Source organism: Phocoena phocoena, chromosome 16 (assembly GCF_963924675.1).
Source record: "Phocoena phocoena chromosome 16, mPhoPho1.1, whole genome shotgun sequence".
Taxonomy (NCBI): domain Eukaryota; kingdom Metazoa; phylum Chordata; class Mammalia; order Artiodactyla; family Phocoenidae; genus Phocoena; species Phocoena phocoena.
In genome coordinates this window covers 25,168,961-25,196,803 of record NC_089234.1, presented here as the reverse complement: position 1 = coordinate 25,196,803, position 27,843 = coordinate 25,168,961, and the positions used below count along the sequence as shown (strand labels likewise).

At 57.0% G+C, this 27,843-nt stretch overlaps 1 protein-coding gene across 4 annotated transcripts in view; it reads right to left on the bottom strand.

Annotated features, from left to right (window-relative positions):
• Positions 1-27,843, bottom strand: part of SH3PXD2A (SH3 and PX domains 2A) — a 233,359-nt gene that overhangs the window by 10,648 nt on the left and 194,868 nt on the right. For 2 of the 4 annotated variants that reach the window (XM_065894056.1, XM_065894058.1), the window contains 3 exons: positions 10,707-10,820; positions 6,421-6,504; positions 1,255-1,372 (listed from right to left, as the gene is read on the bottom strand). In XM_065894056.1, the coding sequence (XP_065750128.1) occupies positions 1,255-1,372; positions 6,421-6,504; positions 10,707-10,820 (316 nt within the window). The remainder of the gene's footprint in view (positions 1-1,254; positions 1,373-6,420; positions 6,505-10,706; positions 10,821-27,843) is intronic. The other 2 variants (XM_065894057.1, XM_065894059.1) reach the window with 1 other exon arrangement.

Genomic DNA, 27,843 nt, shown 5'->3' with positions numbered 1-27,843 from the left:
CGCAGACTCGTGGTGGCTGGATTGTGGGCTTGGCTCTAGTTTCCATTGTTTAGAGAACATCAAAGCCTAGGGGTAGTGGATTTGGGCAAACACGCCCAGGCACACACAGTCCTGTCCCACCTAACGGGACAGAAAGGGACACCTCAGCCCGCTGACTGGTGTGCACAGGGCCGGGGGCACGGGCGCTATGTCCTGGCAGGTCACTCTAAGGTTCAATCCCATGTGGCCAACGACCTTCATCCTACCCGTCAGCACAGACCAGTCTGAACACCTTGCGGCATGCTGTGTTCTGAGCAACCGTCTTGTGAGTGCCCCCGCCGCCTCGGCCATCTGTGCCCTCGGTGGGAGACAGCTCAGAACACGCATCCTACCCACAGTGGGTCTGGGGTTCCCAGGTGTGGTGGGCTGGAGAGGCGGTCCCCAGAGCCCACGACGGGGACTCTCTCTGTCATCCGGCTTACAGGCAGAGAAGAGAAACTGGGTAAAATCATCACAGCGGACCCAGGAACACTTCCTGGAAACAAGCCCCTCCTTGTGGGGGGTGCTAGCTGGCCTGGGAGCCCCAGGGCAGAGGGGCCTGGGGGGCAGGACCTGGTAGGGGAGAGGTGAGCGAAACCCACAGGGCTTAGTTTGCTTCCAGGAGTGTCAGGAAGCTGCCCACTCCCCTACTCACACCCCCGAACGGGTTTCTCAGCTGGGAAGTGTGATCAGGCCCAAGGAGAGTGAAGGGCAGAGCAAGAGGCCTCTGAACTAGGCCTGTGCTCAGGCCTCACTTCCGCCCCAGCTCTCTCAACCACGGAAGCCAGCCCTGCGGAGCGGAACAGCCCGGGCCCGAGCCTGCATCTGTGGGCAGCAGGGGCTGCCTGCTGGGACCTCAGCAAGGCCCGTGGACGCCAGCACTGCAGGCGGCCTGAAAGGTCGGACACAGAAAACCAAATTCAGATGTGCTGGACCCTCTTGGCGGCTGCACGGGAAGGGATCGCACCACTGCCTGCAAGCCGAGCCGGGGCCCCTGTGCCCCGCTGGCTGTGGCTCGGGCTCCGCTCTATGTGTCCCGGGAGGGTATGTGCACGATGAGCACTCTGTTACGGCCGCTCAGCCTCGCGGTACTGAAGCAGTCAAGCCAGGCTGTGGGTGCAAAGCTGCGGTCAGGATTTACCTGCCCGCTGGTGCCCTCAGCCACTCTGCTGCCCAGGGCCAGCCTGGGGGCCAGGGTGGCAGAGAGGCACCTTGCTCCTCTGCTGGGGCTCTTACCTGATGTACCACCAGCCCTCCAGATTCTTCCGGATCACCTCCACGGTGACGCCCTTCTCAAAGCCAATCTCGTCCTTGCTCTGGCTGGTGTAAGGCTGCACAGTGACATACTTCTCCTCTGTGGGTGGTGGGTGAAGCAAGAAAGCACAACGATTTGAGGATGGGGTACAGGTCCTTTGTCCGGCCTCCTTCTCCCCCTGGCCTGGCCTCACTTAGTTGGTGGCCAAGGTGTACTGCATCAACCCCTGGCTTTTCCAGGAAAGGGAAGAGAAGGGATCAGGCCTCACAGCTGTGCCCTGCATGTGCCAAAGCTGGCCAGGGCCCCAGGTGGCCTTGCAAGCCCCAGCATAGAGCTGGCTCTCCCAGCCTCCCAGTCCCGTAACTGCAGACAGGCTGCCGGGGCCTGGAGTCCTCAGGGTCCCAGAAACTCCCTGGGCTGAGGGCAGGGCCATGAGGAACCTGGCTCTCCTGGGGCCCGAGTCAGGGAGTCTGAGAACAAACCCAGGTGTCCCCTCAATGCCTGGAGGCCTCAAGGCAAGCCCTCTCCTTCCTGAACATGCCATGCGTCCATCTATGCCCCAGACCTGCTCTCTCAGCCTGTCTCCCACCTCAAACCCTTAAACCCCTCCCCTGCCCAACCTTCTGACAGCTCCAGGGACACCTCAGCCTCCTCTGACCACTCATCTGATCGCCTGATCACATAACTTCCCCGAGAGGATGCTATGGGCATGGTTATGTGCCCTGTTAAGGGTCCAAGGGCCAAGTGAGCAGGGGCAAAACAGTGCGGCACAATCAGGCGGGAGCCCTGGTAGGGCTGAGTTGACCACACAGCTCGGTGGAGCCCCTCTGGGAGCTGCCTGCTCTGGTCTCACAGTAGGATTGCACGCCCTCTTCTGGGCTCCCCAGGCACTGGGAGAGAGGCACCGTGGGGGAGCTGAACAGGAGCGTGGGGGGCAAGTGTGGGGAGGCTGGGAAGTTTGTGTCTTCCTGGATTCCTTGGGCCTCTCTCCTGTCAGGGACCCTGTGCCTCCACGGGAGTCCCTGCTCAGGCCTCCTGTCTGCTGGGGACCGGCAGACCCACAGCTGGCCGGCCACAGACACCCTGCCTCCTGGGAGGAGAGTCTCCCCAGAGGAATGGCTTGGGGAGGAACACCCAGCCCCATCCATCCCCTCAGCGGAGGATGGGCGGCAGAGATTGGCACACCCTCTGGGAGGGTCACCCTGAACCTGTGCTGTCCTCTCCGACCTGGATTCTCCCTGGGGGCTGAGACAGTGCCTGGCACACAGTAGGCACTGCAAAGGGACTATGGAGTACATTGATGAGGACAAAGGTGTGTTGAGCCGGGGCACCGAGTGGGAGACTCTCTGAGCTCAAAATAGCAGGCTGCTGGCACAGAACAGCTGGCTCGGAGACGGGCGCTCCCCACCCCCTCAGCTGGACCCTGCCCGGCAGCCTGCCCGAGCCTCTGGCAGTAGTTGGGGAGAGGGCAGCTGCCACCCTAAGCCCCTGCTCAGGAGGGCCATCTGTTCATTCTTCCCTAGATTATCAGGGTCCCGTCTGCGGCCCTTTGCCGGGCGGAGATAGCAGCTCCCTCTGGGATGGAGGCAGCTGCCCTGCCAGGCCGCAAGGACAGAGCTGGCAGGCCGCTGGCCGAATCCGAAAGGCTGCCAAAGGGCAAAAGGTAGGTGATGCCCCACGGGAGCCTCCACAGCTCAGCACGCTCTTCTCAAATGCAAGCCTTTCTCGGCGTCAACTCGCTCCTGGAAGCTTTCAGATTCCAATCCAGCCATGCTGGGGCGAGCTGCCAAGACCGCCTGAGAACCTGGCCCTGCCAGATTCTGACTCGGGCCTTTGAGAAGGTCCGTGTTTTATAGTCCAGCCCCCTGCGCTCCCGCCTATTCCTGGTCTCGCTCCATTTTCCAGTGGGACACCGTAAATCCTGGCCCGGGCGGTGGCCGGAGCGGCAGCGCCGGGCCCCAGGGCCCCAGGGTTCTGAGGCTCGGGTGAGCCGAGGCCTGGGCTCCACATTTTGCCTTTGCTCAGTTGGGCTATTTTTAAAAGCCTGTGGTTCGTGCAGGAAGCCATCATTAAAGTTTCCCTAGGCAAAGTCACTTTTGCAGAGAAAAATTACAGCCTATCTCTTGGGCAGATCAGAGGAGCCCTTCTCTGCCCCACGGCAGAGGACAGGGCCTAGACTGCTTCATGGGGGCCAGGCCCCAGCACCAGCCTCCCCAGTCCACAGTGTGCGTGCTGAGGACAGAGCCCCAAGGGCCATGTAAGCATCCTGCTTTCCCCTGCCCCTCCTGGTGGGCAGAACCAGGGGCGTCCGTCTTACTCAGGACAGCTGAGCTGTTCCTGCACAAAGCCCTCTTCATGGTGGCCCTGGGGCTGATGGGAACACAGATGTCTGGGAGTTTACGCTCCCAGGAAGAGAGCTGGCTGGCTTGGAGGCTCGTCCTACCCTGGCACTGTAGCTTCCAGGAGGTGAGAATTCAGAGCCCTGGTCCCAGGCAGGGCAACTCCTCCAATGGGTCTGTTTGGGGGCTCGGTTTTCCGCCACGTTTGGCTTGGATGACGAAGGTGTGGGTTACCTCTGTGTGGCCGCGTGCCCTGTGGGTCTCAGCTCCCTCCTCACAGGTTTCCCTGGGGGAAAGCAGAGGCAGTCCCTCCACTGAACAGGGGCCACAAACCCCACCTTAGGGGGCCAGACAGGAGGATGCCCAGACTGAAAGAAATGACCTTGGTGCGGGGGAGGGAGCTGAGTCATTTGCGTTGCTTGGGGTCTCTAGAAGAGATGCCCCTTAGGAATCAAATTGAGGGAAGAGGCCTAGGAGCTCTGGGGGGGCACCTCCGGGTTTCTGGGAGGCGCTGATGCCATGGTCACTCCGATATACCCTCGGAGGATGGTTGCCACCTCACTCCAGGAAGGGCTGGCCAGGCCGCCCACGGGGTGGGTAGGTGGCCGGGCCTGTTCTGGTTTTGGAAGCAGGGGCTGGAGAGCCCTGCAGTTTCCAAACCACAGACGCCTCCCCTTTCCAAACACTTTCCCCTCCGTCAGCAGTCTCCCTGGCTCCCCTCCCAGTCCCTACAACTTACCCAACCCCGATGCAAGAGGCTTTTTGATTCCAGAGGCCTGGTTGGCTCTGGGACTGGGGGAGTGGAGGCCCCGGGGAAGCACTGCTTTTCTCTTGTCTAGTTATATATGACCCACTGCCTGTTCCCCCCTCGTCAGCTCGGCTGTTTGCAGCGAAGTTTCTCCCAGCCAACTTCCTGCAAGTTTTTCTTGGCTGCCTGATTTAACTTAGCCCTAATTTAACTTAGGGCTAAGACTGGGAAATGATGCTGTTTAGGTCTCTTATTCAAGAGACAGACGTCGTGGGCCCGCATTTGCTCGCATATTTACATATGTGTGGCTGGCCATAGAATTATGCATTTAGTTGGGTATCTGTGTCTACTTACATCATGTTACATTTAGAATTGTAAATACTGTTGCCGATATACACGTGGTGCATACGAAGCTATGCGTGTACTTGGGGGGAGGCTGCAGAGGTGCACCTACAATGTGGCTGTGTAGATAATGCATCTGTGACTGTGTAAATAGTGCAGACGTGGAATGGTCTACGTGAGGGTGCATAAGTGTGTACTGTGAGTGGCTGTGTGCACGGGACCGCAGACGTGCAGCTGTGTAGGGCCTGGATGGGACAGTGTACTGTGGCCACGCCCGTGGCTCTCGGGGTTGTGTGCCGGCGGTCATGCTTCACCGATTGAAGTGTCCAAGAGGCCATGTGGTTGTGGAGACAGAGGTGTGTTTGGGGTTCAGTGTGAGATGGTGTTTGGAGCAGATGTGGGAGGGGATGGGGACAGGCCAAACCTTCCACCCTGCTCTTTTTCCAGGCCAGTGTCCCACTGTCCTTTGCTGCCAAGGCTCAGGGCTGCTTCCCCGCCTGGCCCCCCAGCTGTGCTGCCTCACCCATCCTACCTCTAGGGTGCCTTTGCTTCACATTCAGCCTGTTCTCTCTGCTTCCACGACTTGGCCCCCTGTCCTGCGCCAGCACCCAGGGTCCAACCCACACTCCACCCTCGGGACAAGCTGGGCCCCTCGCAGCCAATGCTCTGAGGCTGATGCTTAGCCAGCCACAGGCGCTGGCCACCCCTGAGTCCAGGCTTGCTGCTGCCTGGGGCTTGGGGCAGATACCAAAACAGGGTGTCACAGTCGTTCAGGAACAAGCTTTGGGGGTAGGGTGCGAGTCACGGGGCATCCCTGCTAATTCTGGAAAAGCCAATGCTTATGACACCCTTCCGGCTGTGCCGTCACCGTCCGGAACGCATACCCTCCACTCTCCTTGAGGCAGGAGAAATGGGCCACCCACTGGCCTTGGGGCTCTGGAGGTGTTTAGAGGTTTGTTCAGAGGCCTGCCCCTAATTTCCCTGCCTCACAAGCTCTTGGATGTTGGAAAGGCCCTGGACTGGCAAACGTCTTTGTTCCTAATCAGCGTGTATGGCAGGCCAGGGGCTTCCCTGGAATAGTCTTGGTCAGGCTCAAATCCCAACAGCTAGTGCTGGGGCTGCTGGAGCCCCCAGCTGGACCTGACCCCACCATCAGAACTTGTTGAGGCTGTGCCCTGGGGCCTGGCTGGGTCTGGATTTTGCTCCTTCTCTAGTTTCCCTGGAGCTGGCTGAATGAGGAGATTGTGAGCTGCTCCTTCTTCCTACTCTGTCCCTAAGTAATTGCTAGAATAGCTCTGGCCAAGGGAACCCTTTCTCAGAGGAGGGAGGCAATGAAGGGCAAGGGTGAGGGGACGGCCCAGGCAGAGACCCAAACACGCTCAGTTCTCTCAATCTGAAGCTTCAGGGTAAATGTGGCCTTTCTTAGAGTCCAGCTGCCCCCATAATCCTGTCCTAAGTCCCATGACCCCTGCCCCCAGGACGCTGGCCAAAGACAGAGCTGCCCCCATTGTCACCCCGATTCCCAAGCGGCCCCTGCGCCCCCCTCCCGCCTCCCCCCACCCCGCCAGCTAGAGTAGGTGAGAGGAAAGTCTGTCTGGTGAATCTGGGTAAGGAGGCCACAGGGCAGAGAGAGGCAGAGCCCAGGAAAGAGGAGAAGTGTTAGTGAAAGAAAGAGAGGCAGCAGCTCTCGGTAAGGAGAAGCTGGCCCCCATCGTCACCTCGGCTGTGCTGCCTGTTGACCATCCCGCCCAGGGTCCACCGGCGATCCAGGCGCCGCAGATGGGCCTTGCGTCTCTTGGACACTGGTGTGGGAGATGGCGATGGAACACGCGGCCGACGGGAACCGGCGGAGAGAATGGACATGAGGATGAGATGGGATGGGTGGGGAAGGGATGGAGGGAGGGAAGGTTCACATCCCCAGGTCTTCACCGCCTGGACTGAGCCCCGGTGGCACATGCCTGCTGCAGGGGCGCGGATCTGACCAGTGGCGGCGCTGGCAGGTGGGGAATAACTCAACCAAAGCCAAATTGCATGGGTTATGCCCCCGAGCCTGGGAGGGGCTAGGAATTTAGAATCCCAGCACCTGAGAGGGGAGGAGGAGCCCTGGCTCCAGCCCAGTGCAAGGATGCCCCTTGGTTGTGACCCTAGGGGGAGGACATGGCTCCCACCATTGCTGGGCAGTGATGGTTCCCAGGAGGGTGTGCCCCACTCTCCACCAGGGCTCACATCCACCTGTTCCCCTGCCCCCACTGACTCAGCAAGTCCTGCTTGTGAACCTGCCACCACGAGCCAGGCACTGCGGGTGGAAGAATAAATGTGCCCAGCAAAGACGTGGGGTCTCTTCCTTGGGGGGCTTATAACTCTCACCATCCTGGGTTGGTTTATGTCTGCTTTTTCAGTCACCCCCAATGGATCAAGTCTGTTGAGGGCTAAAACTCTGCATCTCTGCGTCCCCAGGGCCTGGCATGGGGCCTGGCACGGGGCCGATCCTTCAGAAATGTTGCCGAGTGAAGCACACACAGTAGGATGCCACAGGCCTTGCTCTGTTCCTTCCCCACATGCTACCCACTGGATTTCTGACAACGGAGGACCTGCCTCCCAGCTTTTCACTGCTCCACATTCCTTTCATCTGCACAGGTCCTCTGGCTGCTATGGACCAGCTCCACATGCCCCCCACCTTCCTATGGGACGCCCAGGTGCATCAGGGGCCCCCACCTCCTGGCACTGCAGAAGGAGGGTACCAGGCTGCCCAGGTCTGGGGGAGGAGGCCAGCACTTAAGAGTCAAACTGTCCAGACACAACTGAGCCACATCCTACCAGGGCCTCCTGGGCAGTACTTATTTTTCCAGAGGGAGAAGAGGAGCCTGTTTGACCTGCTTCTTGTAAGCAGGAGGCCTGGACAAAAGGTTAGGGGTATGGATTCAATCCAGGCTGCACTGCCAGGTTACTGTGTCACCCTGGCAGGCTGCCATCCCTCCCTAAACCTCTGTTTCCTCATCTGTCTTTGGGGTTGACACCACCTGCCCCGGCGTGAAATAAGACAGGGACTGGACGGGCTCTGTAGAATGGAGATGAGGTCCTGTGTGAGGTCAGACCGGGAGGAACCTGGACAGCTGACCTCCTGGGGGTGCGTCCACCTGGTTCCTCTGTGGCCAGAGGAGCTTCACTTCAGCTGATGCCCAGCCTGGGGCCACCCTAGCAGTGAGTAACATTTACCCGGTTTAAACCAGGTACCAAGACCATCTCACAAAAGCCCCATGTAGCTGGCACTCTCCCCATTCTAGAAATGGGAGGCCAGAGGCACGGGGATGTTCAGGAACCCTCTGAGTCACACACCTGAGCGTCAAGGCGGCACGCAAATCCACGCAGTCTGGCTCTGGAGCCTGGACTCTAGACCCTGTGCCTTTTAGGCACCAACAGTGGAGAATGCCTGGACCCTGGGGCCAATGCCAGCCCAGGGAGAAAGGCAGGTCATTGCTGGTGGCTGCAGGGCGCAGGCAGAGACCCAGGTTCGGGGCTTGGCTCTGCCACTAACTGATCCTCCAGGCTTCCGCTTCCTCACCTCTGAGGCGATGTGCCTCACGGAAGCACCCTGCCAACGTCGGGCCTGGACCCTCCTCATCAGCAGTGGACAAGAGGGTCTCAGCCCCCACCTCGGCCCTCCTGCCCCCTACTGAAACGCTTCTGCATTCTCCACAGCACACCTGGCTTCAGGAGAAACAGGAACATGTACCAGAACATCTGCTGACAGAAATAAACCGAAACAGCCTCTTTTCTTTCTGAAGCAATGGAGCATGAGCTGTTAGGGAAGCTCTGACGGGACGAAGGCTTCCAATTTCTGCCTGTAGAGCTCAGGGGACCTACAATGGGATGGCAACAGGGCTGGGGTAGAGATGGCCAGAGACGGGACCAGGGTGGGCTGATCTCTTAACCACATGGCTGCCAGTGCAGAGACCGGCGGACACACCACAGCTGTTGGGCCTTGGGCTGGGGCACTGAGTCCTGAATCCTTCCGTACAGCTGTGGGGAGATGCCCACGACGTGATGATGGAACTCACAGCTGCCCAAATGTTGCCAGGGGTGCTGGCACACAGGTCCTATCAAAATGTGCAGAGGAACCTATCACCAGGAGGTTCACCCTGAGCATACACGCGCACATACACACCCGCCCCCGCCCCCGCTTGAAGGCGGAACCTCCACTGGTTGCCTGGTTCTTACTCCATCGAGGTCAAAATTCTCTATAACCTGTTACTGCTTGTTCTGTGCAAAGCACCCAATCTCTCTTCAAACCAGCCTGGCGGTGTCACTGCCCACGCACCTCTCAGGCTCCTTCCTACCCACTTGGTGTCCTGGTCCTCCAGCATCTACCTGACGTCTCCACTCTGACTCTCTTGGCGTCACCTTTTCAGGTGGGGCTCCAATTCCACACACACAGACACACATACACCCTCCTAGAATTGCTCACGAGAAAATGCTTCACGGAGACGCATGCGGCACGGTGGGAAGACCACTGGCGGAGGAGGCTGACCAGGGCTCGAGCCTTAGGAGGACAAATACATATCTGCATCTGGAAAATGGAGATGGTGACAGAGCCTTCCCAGGGTGGTGAGGGCATTTCAAGTACCAGGGCAGACACCTAGGAGTGAGTGAGACCTCAGTACACTCTAGGTATTGTTATTTCTGAAAAGCCCTGGGATACCCCCCAGAATGTGGAACTGGATAGGAGGTGAGGCCTGGTGACTGCAGACAAAACAGACCGGACCCAGCTCAGGGGCTACGACCCTGCACCGCTGCAGAGGTGCGAGGGAACCAGAGATGAGATGGGGGACAGGCTCAGCCCCTGGGCTCGGGGAGCAGCCAGGAAAGGCCGAGTACCTGGCCTGAACATGCCAGCCCTTCTCAATGGGGCCTGGTCTCTGGAAACCTGTCACAAGGCAGACATGCACTGCAGGGGCTGCAGTACTGGTCACGGGACTGAAATACAGCATTTACATGGGAGGAAGGGAGGGGCTCCGACTGCCTGCCCAGTAACCGACATTTGGGGGAAGGATGAAGACGGAGCTGGGGCTTGGCAGGCTGCTTATTCTGGCCTGGGCAGTGTGGAATGGGGGGTGGGGCAGGGGCAGGCCTGGAGGTGGCCTGAGCCCCGGGTGGCAGGCATGCATTCCCCTGGCTCTCAGATGTGCCCATTTGGACGGTCCCCACTGACCGTTAGGGCAAGTGTTCCCACTGCCAGAATAAGGGAGGCTTGGAAGTGACTAGGAGCAGGCAGCCGGGAACAGGGTGGCTCAGACTCGCTGGGCTCTGGCAGCCCGCTCTGGGGAATACCCAAGTCCACAGATAGGCTGAGCAGGCCAGTCCTGGCTGGGGTTGGGAGGAGGGGCAGGCTCCTTGAAATGCATTGGAGAAAATCCCAGAAAAACCTCACCAGGTCAGAGCTAATGAGAGAGGCTGACGGTGCAGGGGCTGGAGCCATCCCTGGGTTCCTGCAACACTGAGAAATGATTCACAGACCTGCCCTCCACATCTGCACCCCTGACTGGGATAACAGGCACCTGGAACAGAGGCCTCTGAACAGACTGTGCACAGCAGGAAGTTGTGTGCACACAGTCCCTTTGGGGTCGTCCCTGTCGCAGAGAGCACAGTGTGGGGTGAGGGGGGCAAAGGTGGATCTCTCTGGGGACCCCCAGAGGAACCCAAGCCTGCTGGTGGGGAGAGGGACCAGCCCTAAGACTGTTCTCCCCAATCTCTGCCCCAAAGTTGCCAAAGCCTGAGATCCACACCCCACGGGAATCTCTCCTCTAATTTTAGCCCCATGTGGGACCAGTAAGGACAGACCTGGCATAGGAGGTGAGCTTGTGGGTTGGCCTCAGTGACACGGGATCCTGGGAGAAGCAGGGGGGGGAAACATGATCCATATCGTTTTAGAGCTTCTGATGGTTTTAGGGAGAAGGGTGGGAAAGCTGCATCATCTCCCCGACCCCTTGAACCCGTAGGAGCTTACCTTCCCCAGTCTTGGAGGTGTTGATATCTGAGTCGTCCCGAGTACCATTCTGGGCCTCCAGGTAGGTGGCAGGGACCCAGCCCTGTTCTTCAGAGGTGCTCACGAACCACCAGCCTGCAGTGGGGACAGGAGAGCAGCCATGAGAGCCCAGCAGATGGCAGAGGTGGATGGGGCCAGGACGAGGAGGGAAGGAGGAGCGTGGAGGGTAGGGCGCAGAGCCACACGGCCTGGGTGCCTGGCAAACGTCTTGCCCACGTCCAGGCTCCTCGCTGAGAAAGAAGAAACCAACACGCTCCCTGAGAAGAGGGCCTGATGGATCACAATCCACGCACACAGACATTTGATAACAAAAAAAACGGAAAATGAAATTGACACAATGATATGCCCAACACGTGAAAGTTACCTTGCAGGAAAGGTCAAGGGAGCTCTGACCAAACACAGAGATGGTGTAGGGTCTTTCAAGCCCACTAGGACCACCGGTGTGACCTGGAGTTGGACCACTTTCTCTGCTTTTAAAGGCACTGGGGGGTAAAGGCCTCACAGATACGTTCTAATGGTCACGGTTCCTGCTTCCCACCTCTGGTCAGTGGTATTTTCACATCAGTGCTACTCACAGCTGCCCTTCGGTATGTTGACAACTCAATCACAGTAAGTGGGCACTGCACCCTTGAGTGACCCTTGAGGGTTGTGGCCAAGTGATAACGCCTCATTCATTTTCTTTCCCCTTTGCTGGCTTGTTCATTCATCATTCAAACAAATGCTGAGCGAAGTACTCCAAACTCGGTGGCTCCAGTTCTCTTTTCTGTCCAGGACAGAGCTCAGCATTTCCAAACCTGGACTGTAGCCTGTCAGGAGACCCCAGGGTTCCTCCCTGGCCAGCACTGAGGCCCCATCACCACGTGGCCACAGCAGTGAGTGGCTGCCCGAGGAGGGGCACAAGGGGACCTCCAGGTGCTCCCAGCTGGGCCTAGCCCTGGGAGGTGGTGGAGGTTGCCTGGGGGCTGCTGTGACAGCAATGGAGAGGGACGGAGGACAAAAGTCCCACCACTGCACAGGACCTCCGCACCCAGGGTCAGCACCTAGGTCTTCAACTTCTGATGCCCCACGTCACAGGCCTGGGAGAGCAAACAGCCTGTGGTCTAGTCCTTTTTTTTTTTTTTTGCGGTACGCGGGCCTCTCACTGTTGTGGCTTCTCCCCTTGTGGAGCACAGGCTCCAGACGCACAGGCTCAGCGGCCATGGCTCACAGGGCCAGCCGCTCCGCGGCATGCGGGATCTTCCCGGACCGGGGCACGAACCTGTGTCCCCTGCATCGGCAGGCAGACTCTCAACCACTGCGCCACCAGGGAAGCCCTGTGGTCTAGTCTTGAATGCCCACTGCACCCCACCCTTTCCAGGAAGTTCCACAACACTCTGCGAGTAGCTCTGCAAAACCTATGAAACACCATGACAGCTGTGTGATACCATAATGTTGGATACATGTCCTTGTACGTTTGTCCACACCCACAGAACGTCTAGCACCAAGAGCGAACCCCAATGTAAACTAGGGACTCTGGGTGACTAGGGTGTGTCAATGCAGGTTCATCAGTTTTAACAAATGCACCGCTCTGTTGCAGGGGGTTGAGGATGGGGCAGGCTGTGTGTGCGTGGGGGCAGGTGTATATGAGACACCTCGGTACCTTCCACTCAATTTTCCTGGGAACTTAAACTGCTCTAAAAAAACCAAGTCTTCCAAAAAAAAAGTTAAAGAGAAAGTCTCAGACAACAGTCTGGACTTCTGTGGTCCAGCCCTTAGCTGGGACACTGCCCCTACGGAACCTGGGATAGATGCCTTCTTTCCCTCCCTCTGCCAGATTCAGGTCAATTCCCTTGTCCTTCCCCCAAGTGGGATGGGTGTGGGCCACCTTCACAACACCCATGGCCACGTGCACCCTCTGGGCCTACCTGCCTGGGGCAGCACCGCCATCCTCCATGACGCCCAGGCCACAGCGGCACAGCTGCTCAGGACGCTGTGGCTGAGAGACTCCAAAGAAGCCAGAGGGGTCTCTGCCTGGGATGCCTTCTCCCCTTCTCGCAGGCTCTGGGGGAACGCTCTCAGGAACCCCAACAGTCTGTGCCAAGAGGCCTCGGGCCCAGTGTTCTTCCACAGAGCCCTACTGGAGGTCACGGGACAGAGCTCCCGACCTCGTAGAGGCTCCTGCCCTGCGGCCCTGCCTCCTAGGCCACAGGAGTCGTTCTGACTGGTCTGCCACTTCCCCGGACACTGTAATGGTTCAGGGGCTTTTCCAGGAACTGACATGGGTGCTCTGGCGACCTGAACCCTAAATCCCACGTTAACCAGGAATCGCAGGGGTGTGTGGGAAGAGACGTCCTGAGAGTTGAGTCAATAAAACAAAGTCAGGAGATGGAGAAAGTCAGTCTTGACCATCACTTGACCTTGGGACGCAGGTGTGCTAAAGCTAGACTGCCCTGTTGGACTTGCTAATTGCAGTGAGCCAGTGACCTTCCTGGGCTGTTCACCCGAGCCAGAGCGGGTTTCACTCACTCACTAATGCCACCCGTACCCAGCAAGGTTCATAATCGAAGGTCCACCATCGTGAGTCAAGTCTGGAGAACAAAACCCAAGCCCACTGGGCACCTGCCACCACAGATTTTGGCATGTAAGGATGAAGCCCTCTGAGCCACTCTGGGATAGCGGTCCCTCCCCGACCTCCCGCTCACAGGATAAGCTCCAAGAGCCCCAAAGAGCAGGCACCACAATCCCAACTTGGAGTCACTTTTGGGAGGGTCTGGAAGGCTGAGGTTCTCAGATGCCTGCCCAGGTTCAGGTCCCAATGCCAAAAGCTCAAAGGTTTTGGCTACCACACCCTCCAGACCCTCCCCAAACTGTGTCCGGGGAGATGAAAGACCAGTTCCAGCCTCCAAAGCCAAGCCAAGTCCCAGTAGGCCTAGTCTCAAAAGGGAAGCTCTTCTTCCCAGGAGAGGGATTCCCCAGGATGGGCCCAGGCTGGGGCCAGGGACCTTATCGTCATCAGACAGAACAGGGATGTGCCTGGAGAAACAGCGGAGCTTGGATGCATGTGTCTCGTGGAGGATTTGCCAAGATCTCTCCCAGGCCCAGCCCCTCTCAGCCTCTCTTTCTACACCAAGGTGTGTCCACCGCCAACTCCACCCTCTGAAACAACCTACTTGCTGTCTCAGTGGGAGCACAGTCTTTCCTTTCCTTGTGTGACTCCATGGTTTCCCAGGAAAGAAGGCGACTTGGTGATCTCCTGGATGGCTGGGCTGACTGTCTCCTAAGCCCTCTCTCTACTTCTGGAATCTGGGCTCCAAAGTCATCCTCAGCAGAGGTGAAGGAGGCAAGCCCCTCCATGGGTACCAGGAGGGCTTGCAGGGGATTTCTCCATCAGTCCCATCCAAGCTTGTCTGTGTCCTCACATGTGTGAAGCAAGCCCACCAGCCTGCTGACCTCTTGCTGTCCCCTCCTCCTGACCTCTTCCCATGGCCATCTCCAGACCAGGGCCCTGCATGGACCTTTCTCCTTGGCTCCAAGGGCCTCATAATCCCAGGATTTAGGGCTCTTTTCTGCTGGTGGCATCGTTTCCCCTCCCTCCTAACTTCACCCTTTGGGAACTTTCCATGTACTTTCTGCTCTCTCCTTCCCCCCAGGAGCCAGAGATCGGTGATGGAGGGATGGATCCGGACTTGTCTGCGCAGAGAATCTCCCAGGGGCAGGGCAGGGCTGGCCCTCCTCCTACCTCTGTTGCATAGGCCTGGTGCTCAGGGTGAGCTGGGCAGGGACTTGCTGAGAGGCCCAGAGTGTGGCCGAGGTGCCCAATGGGCAGGGCGGCACGATGGTCTGTGCCTCACACCACCTGGGTGCCCCTTGGAGGTGCCAGGGCTGTCTCTGAGTCCTTCCCACCTCAAAATCTCTGTTGCACCACAAGTTTCTATGGAGCGTGGGCCACATTACTGGCTGACTGTGATCATCGCACCCCAGGGCAGCAGCTTCGGATCCTATTCTCCTGCTGCACTCCCAAGACTTGGGGCTGAGACTCTCAACCATCCTCACGGCTTTGTGGACCTGCCGACCTTGCCCGAGAACACTGGCCTGGACTTCCACTCCAGCCCTGACACACACAGAGCTGGGCTGTGTGGCTTCAAGTCTCAGGTCCCTCCTGCACCAGGCCCTGCAGAGAAGAGCTTGCCACTGGCTGGGCTGTAGGCACCTCCGCAAAGCAAAGGTGGACAGGCTCAGTCACCGCCCAGGCAGGCGTGGCTGAACAGGGGCAGAGGTGCCTACCTAGCTACACGCAGACCTCCTGGGAGCCCTGGCGTGAGACACACAGTGGGGCCTCTGGGGGAGGCTCCCGGGGCCTGCACCCACCCACAGCTGCTGACAGGCCTCTCCCAGATGCCAGCAGCTCAGACGTCAAATGCTGCAACTGGGGCTCCTGACCAAGGTCACTGCTGCTCCACCAAGGAGCAATTAGAGCCTGAACCACCGTGGGGGCAGCCCAGCTGGCCAAGAGGACTCAGGCGTCAGCCAGCCCTCGGGGCCCCCAGGCTCTCCTCCAGCACACACCGTGTCCTCATTCCTGCAGAGGCACATAGTGGGAGGTAGGTTCTGTCCACACACACGTGCGTGGATGGCTGCCTGTGCACCTGGAACAGAGGTGTGTCTGTACATGCATCACGTGATGACAATTACAGTCAGACGCTGAGAAGAGCACTCTGTCAGGAGCTAACATTACACACATTACCTGATTTCATCTTCAAGAACCTTACGTTTTACTATCGTCATCATCCCCACTTGACAGATGTGGAAACTGAGGCAGAATAGATCACAATTAGGAAGACGCAGAGCTGGACTCAAAACCAAGCAGTCCAGCTTCACGACCCATATTCTTAACCACCACAGAAGTGGAGTAGGTGCACATCTGTGGTACACAAGAGCACAGAGGTGACTCCCTGAGAACGAGTGTCCCTGAATACTGGTGCTTTATATATGTGCCACCTGTGAGTGGGTATGTCCCCGTCGCTGAGTGTTTGCTTTCTGTGCGTACACCATGAGTCCAGTCGCAGGTTTGAGAGTCTATGTCTACAGGTGAGGATCCTCTGGAGGAAGAGGGTAATAATTAGGAATCTAGGGTCAGAAAGACTCAAATTCAGGTCCTGGCATGCAACTTCCTAGCTGTGTGATTTGGGGAAAATTGCTAAACCTTTATGCGCCTCAGTCTCCCCTCTCTGATATGGGAGTAATAAATGGAGCCCACCTCCCAAGGTTGTTGAAATGAACAGATGAGACATAAGTAGCTTAGCTTGGGGCCTAGCACAGAGTAGGAGCTGAAAACCCTGAGCTCTGATCAGGGTGGTGGTGGGTATTTGGTATTCTAGACTAACAGAGCCAGCACCCATGGGTGGCCAGGTGGTGTGTGTGCCCAAGGAGTGTGTCAGGAGGTACTCAATACAGCTTGGTGAACTGACGTGTGTGTGTGTTTACTGATATCTATGGAATTTGGGGGCTGTCTTCTGGGGTTTCAGAAGAACAGAAGGCGCTATCTTTTGCAATATGGCTTGCTCTTTTCTCAGCTGATGCAATGCATGATAGCAAACACGGTGAGAAATGGGGCCAGGAGGAGATGTCCCTGGGGGTTCTCCTCCTTGCCCTACATGTCTCAGGGCCCCCTCGGCCTGGCTCCGGTCCTTCAGCTCACACAGCTGCCCAGCACAGAGGTCCTGCAGCCTCCTTTCTCCTTTAGGAAGCCCTCCCTGACTGACCCCCAAGTCCCAATAGCATCCAAAGCATCACCCCCACAATTCACAGCAACTTGTGCACTCTGAGAATAAGTCTTGTTGGGACTCTAAGTATCTCATCTATTTTGTCTTTAGGGCAGAGCTGAGCTTGCAGCAAGCCGAACAGCAGATGAGGAAACTGAGGCACAGAACCTAAGTGCTGGAGCCAAAGATCTGACTCTGAATCCCATCTTTGCCACTTCCATGCTCTGTGGCCTCAAGAAAGTGACTTAACCTTTCTGAGCCTTGGTTTCTCCGTCTGTAAAATGGTAAGACTACCACACAGGCTAGCGTGAGGATGAGATAAAGAACAACGTGTGGGGTCTGGCACACCAGCAGGCACCCATTAAATGGAAGCCATGAGCTTCACTGAACGAAGGACTAAAGCCACAGGATGTGGGAGGTAAGGTGGCCGGCACTCGTGGATGCCCAGGGACCGGCCTGAGCCACAATGTCTCACAATGTCTCATGTCCTCGGAAGATGGATCCAAACTCCAAGCTGGCCTCTGCTACCCTTCCTCTTCTATCCTCCTAGCCTCCGTTCTTGGGAGAGGAAATTCGGCAAGGTTTTACTAAAGGACCGAGCTTTGGGCTGACGAAGTGGCCACACCGGTGCCCAGCTGGGGGCAGTTGTTCCCCGACAGGCTGCAAGACTTGGCCTTTTCCCAACAAGTCAACCCTGGTTCCCAGGCAAGAGGGGAGCAGGCTCTTTTTTGTTGTGGGGGAAGAGGACTTAGTGGAACAGGAGTTGGTGGGGAGCCCCTAGGGGGCCTGGGCTAGCTGGGAGGCCCCTTACACGCCCCGGCACCCCAGCCCAGCAGCCATGCTCTACCAGCGCCAGCCAGGCCACTGCTCAGGTAGGTCTTCCCAGCTGGAGTGCCTTATGCTGAGATGCCCCCCAGACAGGGCAAGAGAGGGCTACCACGTCCATTCTTTTGAATGGGAAACTGCAAGCTGATGTCCAGGAGCACTCAGATGCTGGACGTACAGGAGGAGGCTTCCTTCTGGTGGCCCCAGGCTAAGCCCCCGGGCCCGGGACGGCGTCTGGGAGCTGAACTGGCCAAGCGCCCCAGAGCCGCCTCACGCTGGCCTCTCCTGTGAGGACCGTGTGTCCACAGTGCCAGAGAAGGACAGCATTCAGCGAGGCTGGCCTATAGGCCAGGGCCCAGCCCTCTCCAGGAGGCAAAGGCCCAGAAAGAACAGCAAGGTCACCTGTCACAGCATCCGACCGGCTCAGCGGGACGCACTAAAACCCACCTCACAGTGGCTCAGGGGCCGAGGGTGGGAGAAGGCAGCACCGGGTGGCCTGGCCAGCACCTCCAGCTCAGGGCAGCGCTGGAGGACTCCCCACGCCAGGTGGGGCAGGGAGCCCCTCAGCCACAGCAGGCAAAAGCTCGGGCCCAGAGGGCGGCTCTCCCTCTGTGCAGGCTGAGCGCAGTCCTTAGCTGCTGGGCCAGTTGCAAAGCCCTTTCAAACGGACTCTAACTGGGGTGGAACGGGTGGAGGTAGAAAGAGAGTGAGGCACGGACACACACACACAGACACACACACACACGCGCGCGCGCAGAGGAAGTCAGAAATGAAGACAGACGGAGGGGATGGGAGGACCTGGGAGAGGGACTGGGGGCCTTAGCCTCTCTAGAAGGGGGCTGAGCCTGGCCAAGGGTGGCAGGAAGTGATGGGCACTCCCAGGCCACTGCTGTCCCCAGGGTGACCAGGTCACAATGGCCTCCTTAATGAGAATGGATAATGAGCTCATTAGGGCCAGAGGAGGCCAGCTGCATGCAATCAGGATGTGAATAAAGTCCTCTGAGGTCACGGCTCCGAGTAGAACAAGACAGCTGGTGGGGGAGGGGGACCCCGCTCCTCCCTCTCCCTCTGAAACTCCCCCGGTCCTTCGAGGTGCCGTCCTCCATGAGGTCTCCCCAGCCTGCTCACCCCAGGATTCAGCCCGCAGGCACCTCTTAGCCCCTCTTCCAAGACAGACCTCAGTTTGGATCCTGGCTTCACCACGTACTCACTGGTGACCGGGAACAGGGCTGACCTCCTTATCACAAGAGTATGAGCCGGAGGCTTGCCTGGTGGCGCAGTGGTTGAGAATCTGCCTGCCGATTCAGGGGACACGGGTTCGAGCCCTGGTCCGGGAAGATCCCACGTGCCGCGGAGCAACTAAGCCCATGAGCCACAACTACTGAGCCTGCGCTTCTGGAGCCTGTGCTCCGCAACAAGAAAGGCCGCGACAGTGAGAGGCCCGCGCACCACGATGAAGAGTGGCCCCCGCTCGCCGCAACTAGAGAAAGCCCTCGCACAGAAACGAAGACCCAACACCGCCAAAGTAATTAATTAATTAATCAATTAATTAGAAAATAGTATGAGCTGCCCATAGGGTTGCCGTATCCAGTGTGCACTTGGGCGGGTGTATTGAAGACACATGGTGTACTCAACAACCAACCTTCACTGCACCTGGCACGCGCCAAGCCCTGTTCGAGGCATCGGGACGCTGCAGAGAACAACCCACAGTCAGGACGCAGGCTCTCCTCCTCTATCTCCCCCTGCACGGCACCCAAGATGGGCGCAGACACAACCTGTGCACTGGCGCTGGGGCCAGCGAGAAGGCTGGGCTGCCTCCCACTAGCCCTGGGCGCCCACCTAGAGGATATCAGGCAGGGTGAGACAGACTGGGCGGAGTTTGGAACACAGCAGCCTTGAGGTAACCTCCGAGCCTGCCTTTTCTTCCCTGCCTGGTCCTTCACATGGTCTAACCCAGAGTATGCGTGTGTGCAGTGCTACTGTATGCCCAGGCCTATGCGAGGGCTTCCGTGTGCAGGTGGGCAAGGGGTGAAGGAGCCAGGAGCAGAGGCACAGTCCCAGGCCTCGAATACCTGCCCCCATTCTCCATGTACGCTTGGCTCAGGCTTTGGCCCCTCCGTGAGAATGAAATGTCCGGGCATTCTCGTGTCCTTTCCTTGGAGTGGTTTGGAAGAGGGGAGGAAGAATTTGGGGGCACCGAATGGTGGACGTAGGGGAGATGCTGAGGACGAAGGGGGCTGAAGGGGGCCTGGCTAGGCACATGTCACCAGCCCTGCCCACCTGGCCACACTACACCTGGCACAAGGCTGAGCCTTAAGGGACGACTTCTGCCCTGATCCCCCTCCCATAACCTTGGGGCAGATCTGAGGCTTCTACCTGAGAGCGGCCAGAGATGTGGGAAATGCAGGCTGTCCACGGCATGCTGTGCCTTTAAGAACAATGAAAGGAGGCCATCCTGGGCCAGGCCTCCCCTGGTCAGAAGGCTCTGTCACTGCGGCCTCTTGCCAAGACACACTCCAGCTCACAGCACGTGGCCTCTACAGTCCAAAGCAAACAGGAGCGGGTGACAGTCCCTCCTAGTCACCCGCCTCCTCGGAGAGGCTCCCCTAGTCCCTCCCAAAGTACCTCCACAGCCCCTGCCTTCCTGCCTGACCCATTCCTCTGGTCCCACCTCTGGCCCCTACCCTCCTCTCTGCTGCCCACAGCCTCCCCTTCCCCCAGATGGGGCTCTCAGGCCACCAGGGCCCCAGAACCTTCCCATGGCGCCTGAGGCCTGAATTCCAAGACCATTAGCACAGGCTGTTACGTCACAGTTTGGAAGGCTCTGTAGATCTGTGGCAAGAAGACAGCAAGAACTGGGCCGCTGCCACTCCTCCCCCAACCCTGCTCCAGCCTGCCCACCACACTGGACGAGCCCAGGAGTCCAGCGCTGGGTCTGGGCAGGCCAAGGTCATGAGCGAGGCACCCAGCAGAAGGCAGAGAGGGGGGACATGCGAAAATGATGGGTAGAGGAGAATCACGTCTTTAAACAAGGGCTCTAGGGTGAGGTTGCCTGGGTTCAATCCCAGCTCTGCTGCTTACTAGAGCTGCATGGTTTTGAGCAATCACCTCAACTTCTTCAGCTCTAAAATGGACCTACAGGATGCCTGCATCTCACTGTATTGGTGGATGAGTACATCTATGAAAAGGGCTCGGAATACTGCCTGGCTCCTGGCAAGGCGCACCAAAGAGCTATCACTAAAGTTTAAGTGCAAACCACAGCGAATTTTAAAGAAGGAACCAAGACCTCAGTGCCTCTCAATGACTGGTGTCAGGGCTGGGCAGGGAGGCAGGTGGTCTTAGGTGTCTGGAGTTTCTTGGAGAGAAAGCCTCTTGGTGTCACTGTTACTTGGCCTTGACCTTAGAAGGTCTCTACTGAAGATCTGGTTCTGTGCTTGGCAGAGGTTGGGGGCAGGGACAGGGCAACCCAGGCAGCCTCATGCCATAGACACAGTGATTGTTGATGCAACATTTGAGGAAATTGCAGACATCAGAGATGAAACTGAGTAGTCAGGGAAGAACTCTTAGAAGAGAGGAGACCTGAACTGAACCTCAGGTTAAATCTGGAGGGAAGGAGGGAGGGGAGACGGCAATCTGGTGGGAGGAGCAGGATGGGCAGGTGATGGGAGTACATGCGGCCCTAACCATAACGTTCACCATGCTCCACGGTGGGGATTCTTCCAGATGACGGTGAGAGGGGCAATCACCTTCAACGTCACTGTCCTCCACCTACCGTGAACAGAAGGTGGCTCAGGAGGGTAGGATTGCAAAAAGGTATTTTCTGCCATGATTGTAAAGGATGCAAACGGTGGGCGAGATGTGGCTCTGCAGGGTGAGTGAGGCATTCAGATGGAGGGAGGGGCGGCAGCGAGAAAAACAGAGAAGGGAGGTGTGGACTTCTCAGAATCACGACAGGAAGGTTAAAGTCCCACATGTGGATTCCTGAAAAAATGTTCAGGGCAACAAAAGGGTGTTTCCCCTGATGTTCCAGGCAAGAGGGAGAGTAAGAAAGAGGGAAGCTGGAAGAGACTGAGTGCAGGCGTAGACTTCGTGGCTCTATGGAGAAGGGGGCCTGCGGGGCACCTGTCCGAAGCTCGGCGTTTCCCCTCCGGAGTCAGGGGCTCACACTGGAGGGCGCTGACCGGGAGGGTGGCGGGCAAACGGCCGCAAGGCGGAGATGGACGTGGCACGGACAGCTGCCCTCCACGAGCTCGCATTAGCGGGTGTGAGAAAAGGCCAGAGAGCACTTGACCGAGAGCCTGCCAGGCCACCGCGAGCAACCCTGAAAGACGCGGAGGCGGGAGCAAGGCCAGAGGATGCAGAATGGGCCACAGCCCCAACTTTCAAAGCAGAAGGTAGATTCCAGAGTAGAGGTGACCTCAATATGGGTCCTGATGAAGGGAAACCTGGGTTCCCTGAGGGGTGGCTGGAGAGCCTGGAATGCGGTTCTGAGCATGACCAAGGCAGCTCTGAGTAGAGACAACAGGAAGGAAGGGGGCCAGACCATGTGGGATTCTGGTAAGACATGAACTGCTGGCCCGGCGGGTCTGGGATGTGTCCCAGCTGAGCCACCTGGACCTTGGGGCTCTCATGATCCTGCTGGGGGCTGCAGGGCTGCAGCAATAGATTCGCCGCTGATGGCCGACCACAGAGGTCACATCCAAAGAGGGTATGACAACTCACTGGTTGCACCCACTGGGAACCTGTGCCGTTGGATGTTTTAATCAGACACAGTACAAGGTCGGAAGCTGTGTTGGCCGCACCATCTCATTTAGTAAAGGCTGTGCCAAGATCAGAAGCCAAAAAAAAAAGAAAGATCTGAACAGATGGTAATGACAGGTCAAATCTGTCAAGAGAAAAGGTGTAAACAGAGAGACAAAAGGACATGGCTCAGGACAGCGGTGTTATACTTCACTGTCTAAACTTTTTGGAGTCTATGGGGGCGTTATTCATAATTATGCCAAAATCCTAGGTGCCAACTGGGAGTGTCTCAGGCATTTGGGTCGCATGGGTCACCCTACTTGGTAGCAAGGATGAGAAAGTTCCTGGAGTTTGGGGGGTAGACTGTAAGCCCGCGAAATCTTAGGCTGTGTTAGGAAGCACCCGGACTGGGTGACTTACCCAGGTGCTGGCTATAAAGGAGCGGTGCCAGGACGGGCATCCGCGTCTGGCTCCCAGTACAGCAGCCACGCGGCTCGGCTTAAAAATGACTCCAGCTGTTGCCACCTTCGCAGAAAGGGACCAACGCTGCCTGCTCTTTCTGTTAAGTTCCCTGAATTTCTATCTGACCAGTGAGCCGGGAAACCAGCCCCTCATCTGCTTCTCCTCCATTCTGTCAGTGTCCACAAAGCAGACCCAGTTCTCAGGAGAGTCATGGGCATGGCCTTTCCCCCTCTTGCCATGCTCCCCCAGGAAGGGGCTAACAGGTGATTTCTGCCCCCGTCTCTAGGTAGCCTCTCCCTCACCCTCTCCGAGCCCACAGAGCAGGGCGAGGCAGGGGCACCCTGGCTGACAGAGTTTTCTGGCACAAGATCTCACCCGAGGGCTCTGCCGGGAGAGTGACTTTGGATCAGCATTTCTGAAACCTCAGCTATTTCCACACCATGGATGACTTTTGCCATATCCTTGAACTACATATACTGTGGTTCACATAGTAAATATATGTTTAAAGCAATCTCCCTTTGTTTTTTAACTTCAAGAAAATAATTTGTTTAGGAAACTTCAGATTGCCATCATGAATAAACAATTAGGACCACCAGCCCCAACCATAAAATTACAGAGAACAAAGCAACAGAGTAAATTTGAGCTGTGCTGTGACCGAAGAGGCTACGTCTGTAGCCTGCTTCCTTTTTGTTACAGAGGGAGATTTATTAGAGAGCAGTCAGAGAGAGTCGACCATCAGGCGGAGATAAATCAGGCTTGGTAGAGAACTGAAACAGGACAGGACAAAGTTCTTTTTCACCGTGTGTTGCGGAAATATTAAATACTGCCTCTCTGTACCGTCTAAAAGCACCCTGTGTACCACGGTGTTGCGTGGGTGACGTTTTTAGCTAGAACACTACTTGGTCATTCAAAATGGCTGACAAAAGAGGATGAAGTATCCTCACTAGTGAGATGAGGATATTAAGTAGCGTTTACTTAGCAGGGTTGCGCTGAGAAATCAAAAAGAAAAGAATGGGGGCCACCTTGCCACGTTTCTGGTGTCCTATATAAGTATATCCAGTCTGGAGAAAAATGCCGAGGGAACCCTCCGTAGCTGTTACCAGTCATTTGAAATATAAGGGGTTATTCTTATCCTTTTAACAGTTCACTCCAGTGCCTAAGAAGTACACATGGATGAGTTTGTATACTTTTCCCCTTTTCTCTCTTTGCTAAAAATGGAGGCTTCTTGGTCCCAGAATTGAGCTGGTTTCAACTAAAAGCCTTAGACTGACAACAGTCCCCTCCCTTCTAGCTGAGTTCAGCCCCTCTTCAATTGGCGCCAAAATAAAACAGGGGCAATTTCAACTTTAAAGACCATGTCCATAAACAAGACAAACCCACTCCGCAATTTGTCTAGGGCATCCCTCCCTCCAGACACTCCTTCTTTAATTTCTGGGGAATTTTAAATAGAGGTCTTGCAAAAACCTGCACCGCCTGACGTCAACAGCTCTCTGACAACGTGGATTCTTCCACGTGGTGTGGGGAGGAGCCACTGTGAATGCTGATGCTTTTCCAGGCTTCTTTCCCAGTTGGGATTTGGGAGCCACTGGTGTCACCCTAGGAGACTGTGGGAGAAGAATGGTACCCGGGAGGGTCCCGCCTGGGGTCCTGTAACTGTGTTTCCCAAACCTCAGGCATTCTAAAATTAAACAGTCTGAGTAGCACCTGTACTAGTGTTTTCTTTAAAAAACAAACAAACAAACACGCCCTCTATCTTGCTTTTTTGTGCACACCCAGCAGAGCTGAGAAGCCCCAAATATGTTGGTCTTTCTGATCCATCACTGTGCCGGGGCCTCATCTTTCAAAACCGTTACGTTTGCGAAGTTCCTGTGTCTCCCCATGAGCTGCCCTTCTGCTCTCGTGCCCTTATGTTCCCCTGACACCCTGACCTTAGGTTTGGGTTGGCTGTCACCCCAGCTAGACCAAGGGCTCTTTGAGGACAAAGGCCAAGTCTTGCTCATCTTGGCATCCTATTGAGCTCCTGCCTGGCTCAGTGTTTGACAAAGAAGACTCAGCGAGCAGTTGTTGAACACGAAATGCAATGACAGACGGGCACAAGGCTTCCTCCACCTCGCCTGGCTTCTCCGTCCACACCACAGTCCCTCCTGCTTCCCTTGGCCTCAGTTATCTCTGAGTCCAGCCCCTGGGGTCAGCGCTGGGCATCTGCTCTACAGCTCCCATTCCTCTGGCCCCGGGGCCTTCTGCCCGGCTAGAGTCCAGCACAGCTCTTCAGCCCCTGGGCAGTGTTCCCTCCTCCGGTCCCCTAAATTGGGGAGGTACCTCTGATTCACAGCACCCTCAGCTCACCTGGAGGGATTTGCCCACAGGAACCTGAGACCGGGAGATTTCTGTTGCTTATTACCGAACTTGCCCAACATCACCCAGTAAGCTAATTACTGCCACCCGTGAGCTCTCACAGTCTGCTCACACACCTGACTGGGCCATTTTCATTTGGGCCTCTCCCCTCAGAGGAATGGAAAAGCAAAGCTCAGGGAGGTCCCACAGGCCAAGCGCTAGGGACAAGCCCATGCCCTGGGTGAGGCTTCTGGAAGAACGTAGAGGGATTCTATGCGCTAGCAGCCCCTCCCCAAGCCCACTCAAAGCAGCCTCATGGGCCAGCTGCAGACCTCCACTGGGACTCTTGGAGCCACGGTGTCTCATACAGGAAACACGAAGCCCTCCTCCATGGTGGGTGCAACTCATGGAGGGACCTCCGGAAAGAGCAGCCCCAGAGCCCTGCTGCCTCCAAGCCCCAGAGGGTGGGTGGGGAAAAAGCTACACAGAAGAAACAGCTTCTCCCACCATGGTGCTTCTGCCCTAGGGAACCACAGAGGGTTCACCAAGAGGCGGCAGTGTGCGGGGAAGAAGCTGGCAAACTACCTTAACTCTCTCGGCCTCAACTTCCCAACTTCCCATAAAATGGAAGTCATGCTACCTGTGCTTTACAGGGCAAGGGCGGTGATTACAGCACAGAGGTGTCTGGCTCACCGTGTGATATATAGGAGGGGCTTCAACAATCCCTTTCTTGCCTTTCCCAGAGTTTCTGCTATCAGTGGTATACAGAAAGCAGCAAATGGATTAAGTTGAGGCTGGAATACCCTGGGCCTGGGATGACCATCCTGGAGCCCAGCTGGGTTTGTATGATTTAGGAAGGTTCTCTCCCTGAGCTTCTCCTGCCTCTGGGCAACATCTTGTCTTCTTAGTTCCTAAGATGTGGTCTAATACAGCTCCTACCCCAGTCCAAGGAGAAAAGGTCACACCCCTGGTCCAGCTGCCCCAGAGACTGCCTGTGGCCAGGTGTCTCATTCTAGTCTCACCACGGTTACAGTGATTGGTCAGGCAGGAGTGACTGACACCCATGGACACCTATCAAGGAGCTCCTTCCACCTCTGCCCTGTTAATCTGTGGTGACCCTGCCCCCAACACTCAAAGGGGAAGGGTCTGCAGAGTCATCACCCCACCTTCTGGCACACCAGCAATCGCAGTCCCCTCATTCCCCATGAGACTGAAGGCTCCATGACACGGGGATCAAGCTGTCCTTGCTCATCCCTGTGCCTCGATGTCTGGCGCACAGCAGGAGATAAAAGTTGGGGAATGAATGAGTGCCTCACTTCTAGCCCCTGACTACACACTCACTTAATCGCATGGTTTGGTTTTCTCCCCTCCGAATGAGAGCTAGCCTGTGATCAACACCACACCAGGGTTAGCAGGAAGATCCTGGTACCTGATGGCAGAGAGAGAGGGTAGGAAGCGGGGAAGTCACTGACCTAGCCTGCCCTCCAGAACCCCATCTCCTGGCCTCCATGGGGTCATCCCACCACCTCAGGGCCCTTGGAGGAGAGACTCTGTTCTAGAAGTGGTTCTAAGGTGGGGAGGCCTGGGTGGAATAAGATAACAGATGTCTGGGGATCGAGGTGGGCCTTGAGAAGCTCCCCCCTTTAAATATGCCTTTGCAGTGACAGGCCCAACGCACCGCAGCTAAGTCCCAGCCCTCAGCGATGGCAGGCTCTAACTTCACTTCCCAGGAAGTGAGCAGTATCGCCATCAGCTCCTGTTCCCCGACGCTTGCCTGCCCCTCAGCCTAGGATGTGGATGTCTCCATCCCCTCTCTCTGGCCTGCCCCTTAGCCTAGGATGTGGATGTCTCCATCCCCTCTCTCTGGCCTGCCCCTCAGCCTAGGATGTGGATGTCTCCATCCCCTCTCTCTGGCCTGCCCCTCAGCCTAGGATGTGGATGTCTCCATCCCCTCTCTCTGGCCTGCCCCTTAGCCTAGGATGTGGATGTCTCCATCCCCTCTCTCTGTCCTGGTCTCTGGATCAGAGTTCCTACCAAACCTGGCTCTGACACCATCTAGGCCCCTGAGGTGGGGGGACAGCCCCAAGGGGGCTAAGAGATCAGGCTATGGAGGGCAGGCTAGAATCCTCCTCCCAGCTGTCACATCAGCACCAACAAGACGCTCTGGCAAAAGCAGAGGCTTTCGAAGGAGGCCTTTTAGGTCCAAGGAGGCGAGTTTGTGTCAGCCGTGCAGTGAGGACTGGGACACAGGGCTGGCGTGGAAGCAGAAGAATGGGGTGAAGCACTCATCAGGGGGGCACTGCGGCAGGAGCCCTGGGTGCTCCATCCCCCTGTGCAGAGGTCAGCTTCCTCTCTGTCCTCCAAAGACCAGTCAGTTACAACCTGGCTCTGTTGGCGACGAGGTCCAGGCCTTCACCACCTCTGGTTTTGCTCCCATTACCAAGGCCAGGGGGAAGCATGCCCCTCACAGTGTCCATGCTCCAGGAGCAGTATTATATACACCCAAGTGTGAAGGAGTTGATCTGATGCTTGCTGAGGGGGTGCTGGTCGAGGCAAGGGGAAGGGGATAAGACGCAGGCCTCCCAGGCCTCCCTGGGTTGGGGCTAGGAGGGGTGAGAGTCCCATTATTTTGTTATCTTCACGGGCTGGTCGGGGTCTGCTCCAATATGCTAAGCCATTTTCATCATATCCCCACCCCGCTGTGCTAAGTACGTGGCAGACGTGCAGAAAATACCAGCTTAAATATGCAGAAGGGTCAAGACGCTTGGTTGGCGGGCAAGACGGAGGTGAGGATGCCCCAGGTAGACAAAAAAGACTCAGGGAAAATGGGCTTCTCCAGTTCACTTCAAGGAGGAACAGCCAACGGGCTGGGCAAACCCCTGCCCCCAAATGAGTGGATGTTGGTGGAACTCTCCCATGCTGGGCCTTTCGGGACCCTGCGCTGGCTTGAATTTTGGCCTCTCTTTAAGTCCCATAGTGATTGCTTTCACAGACCT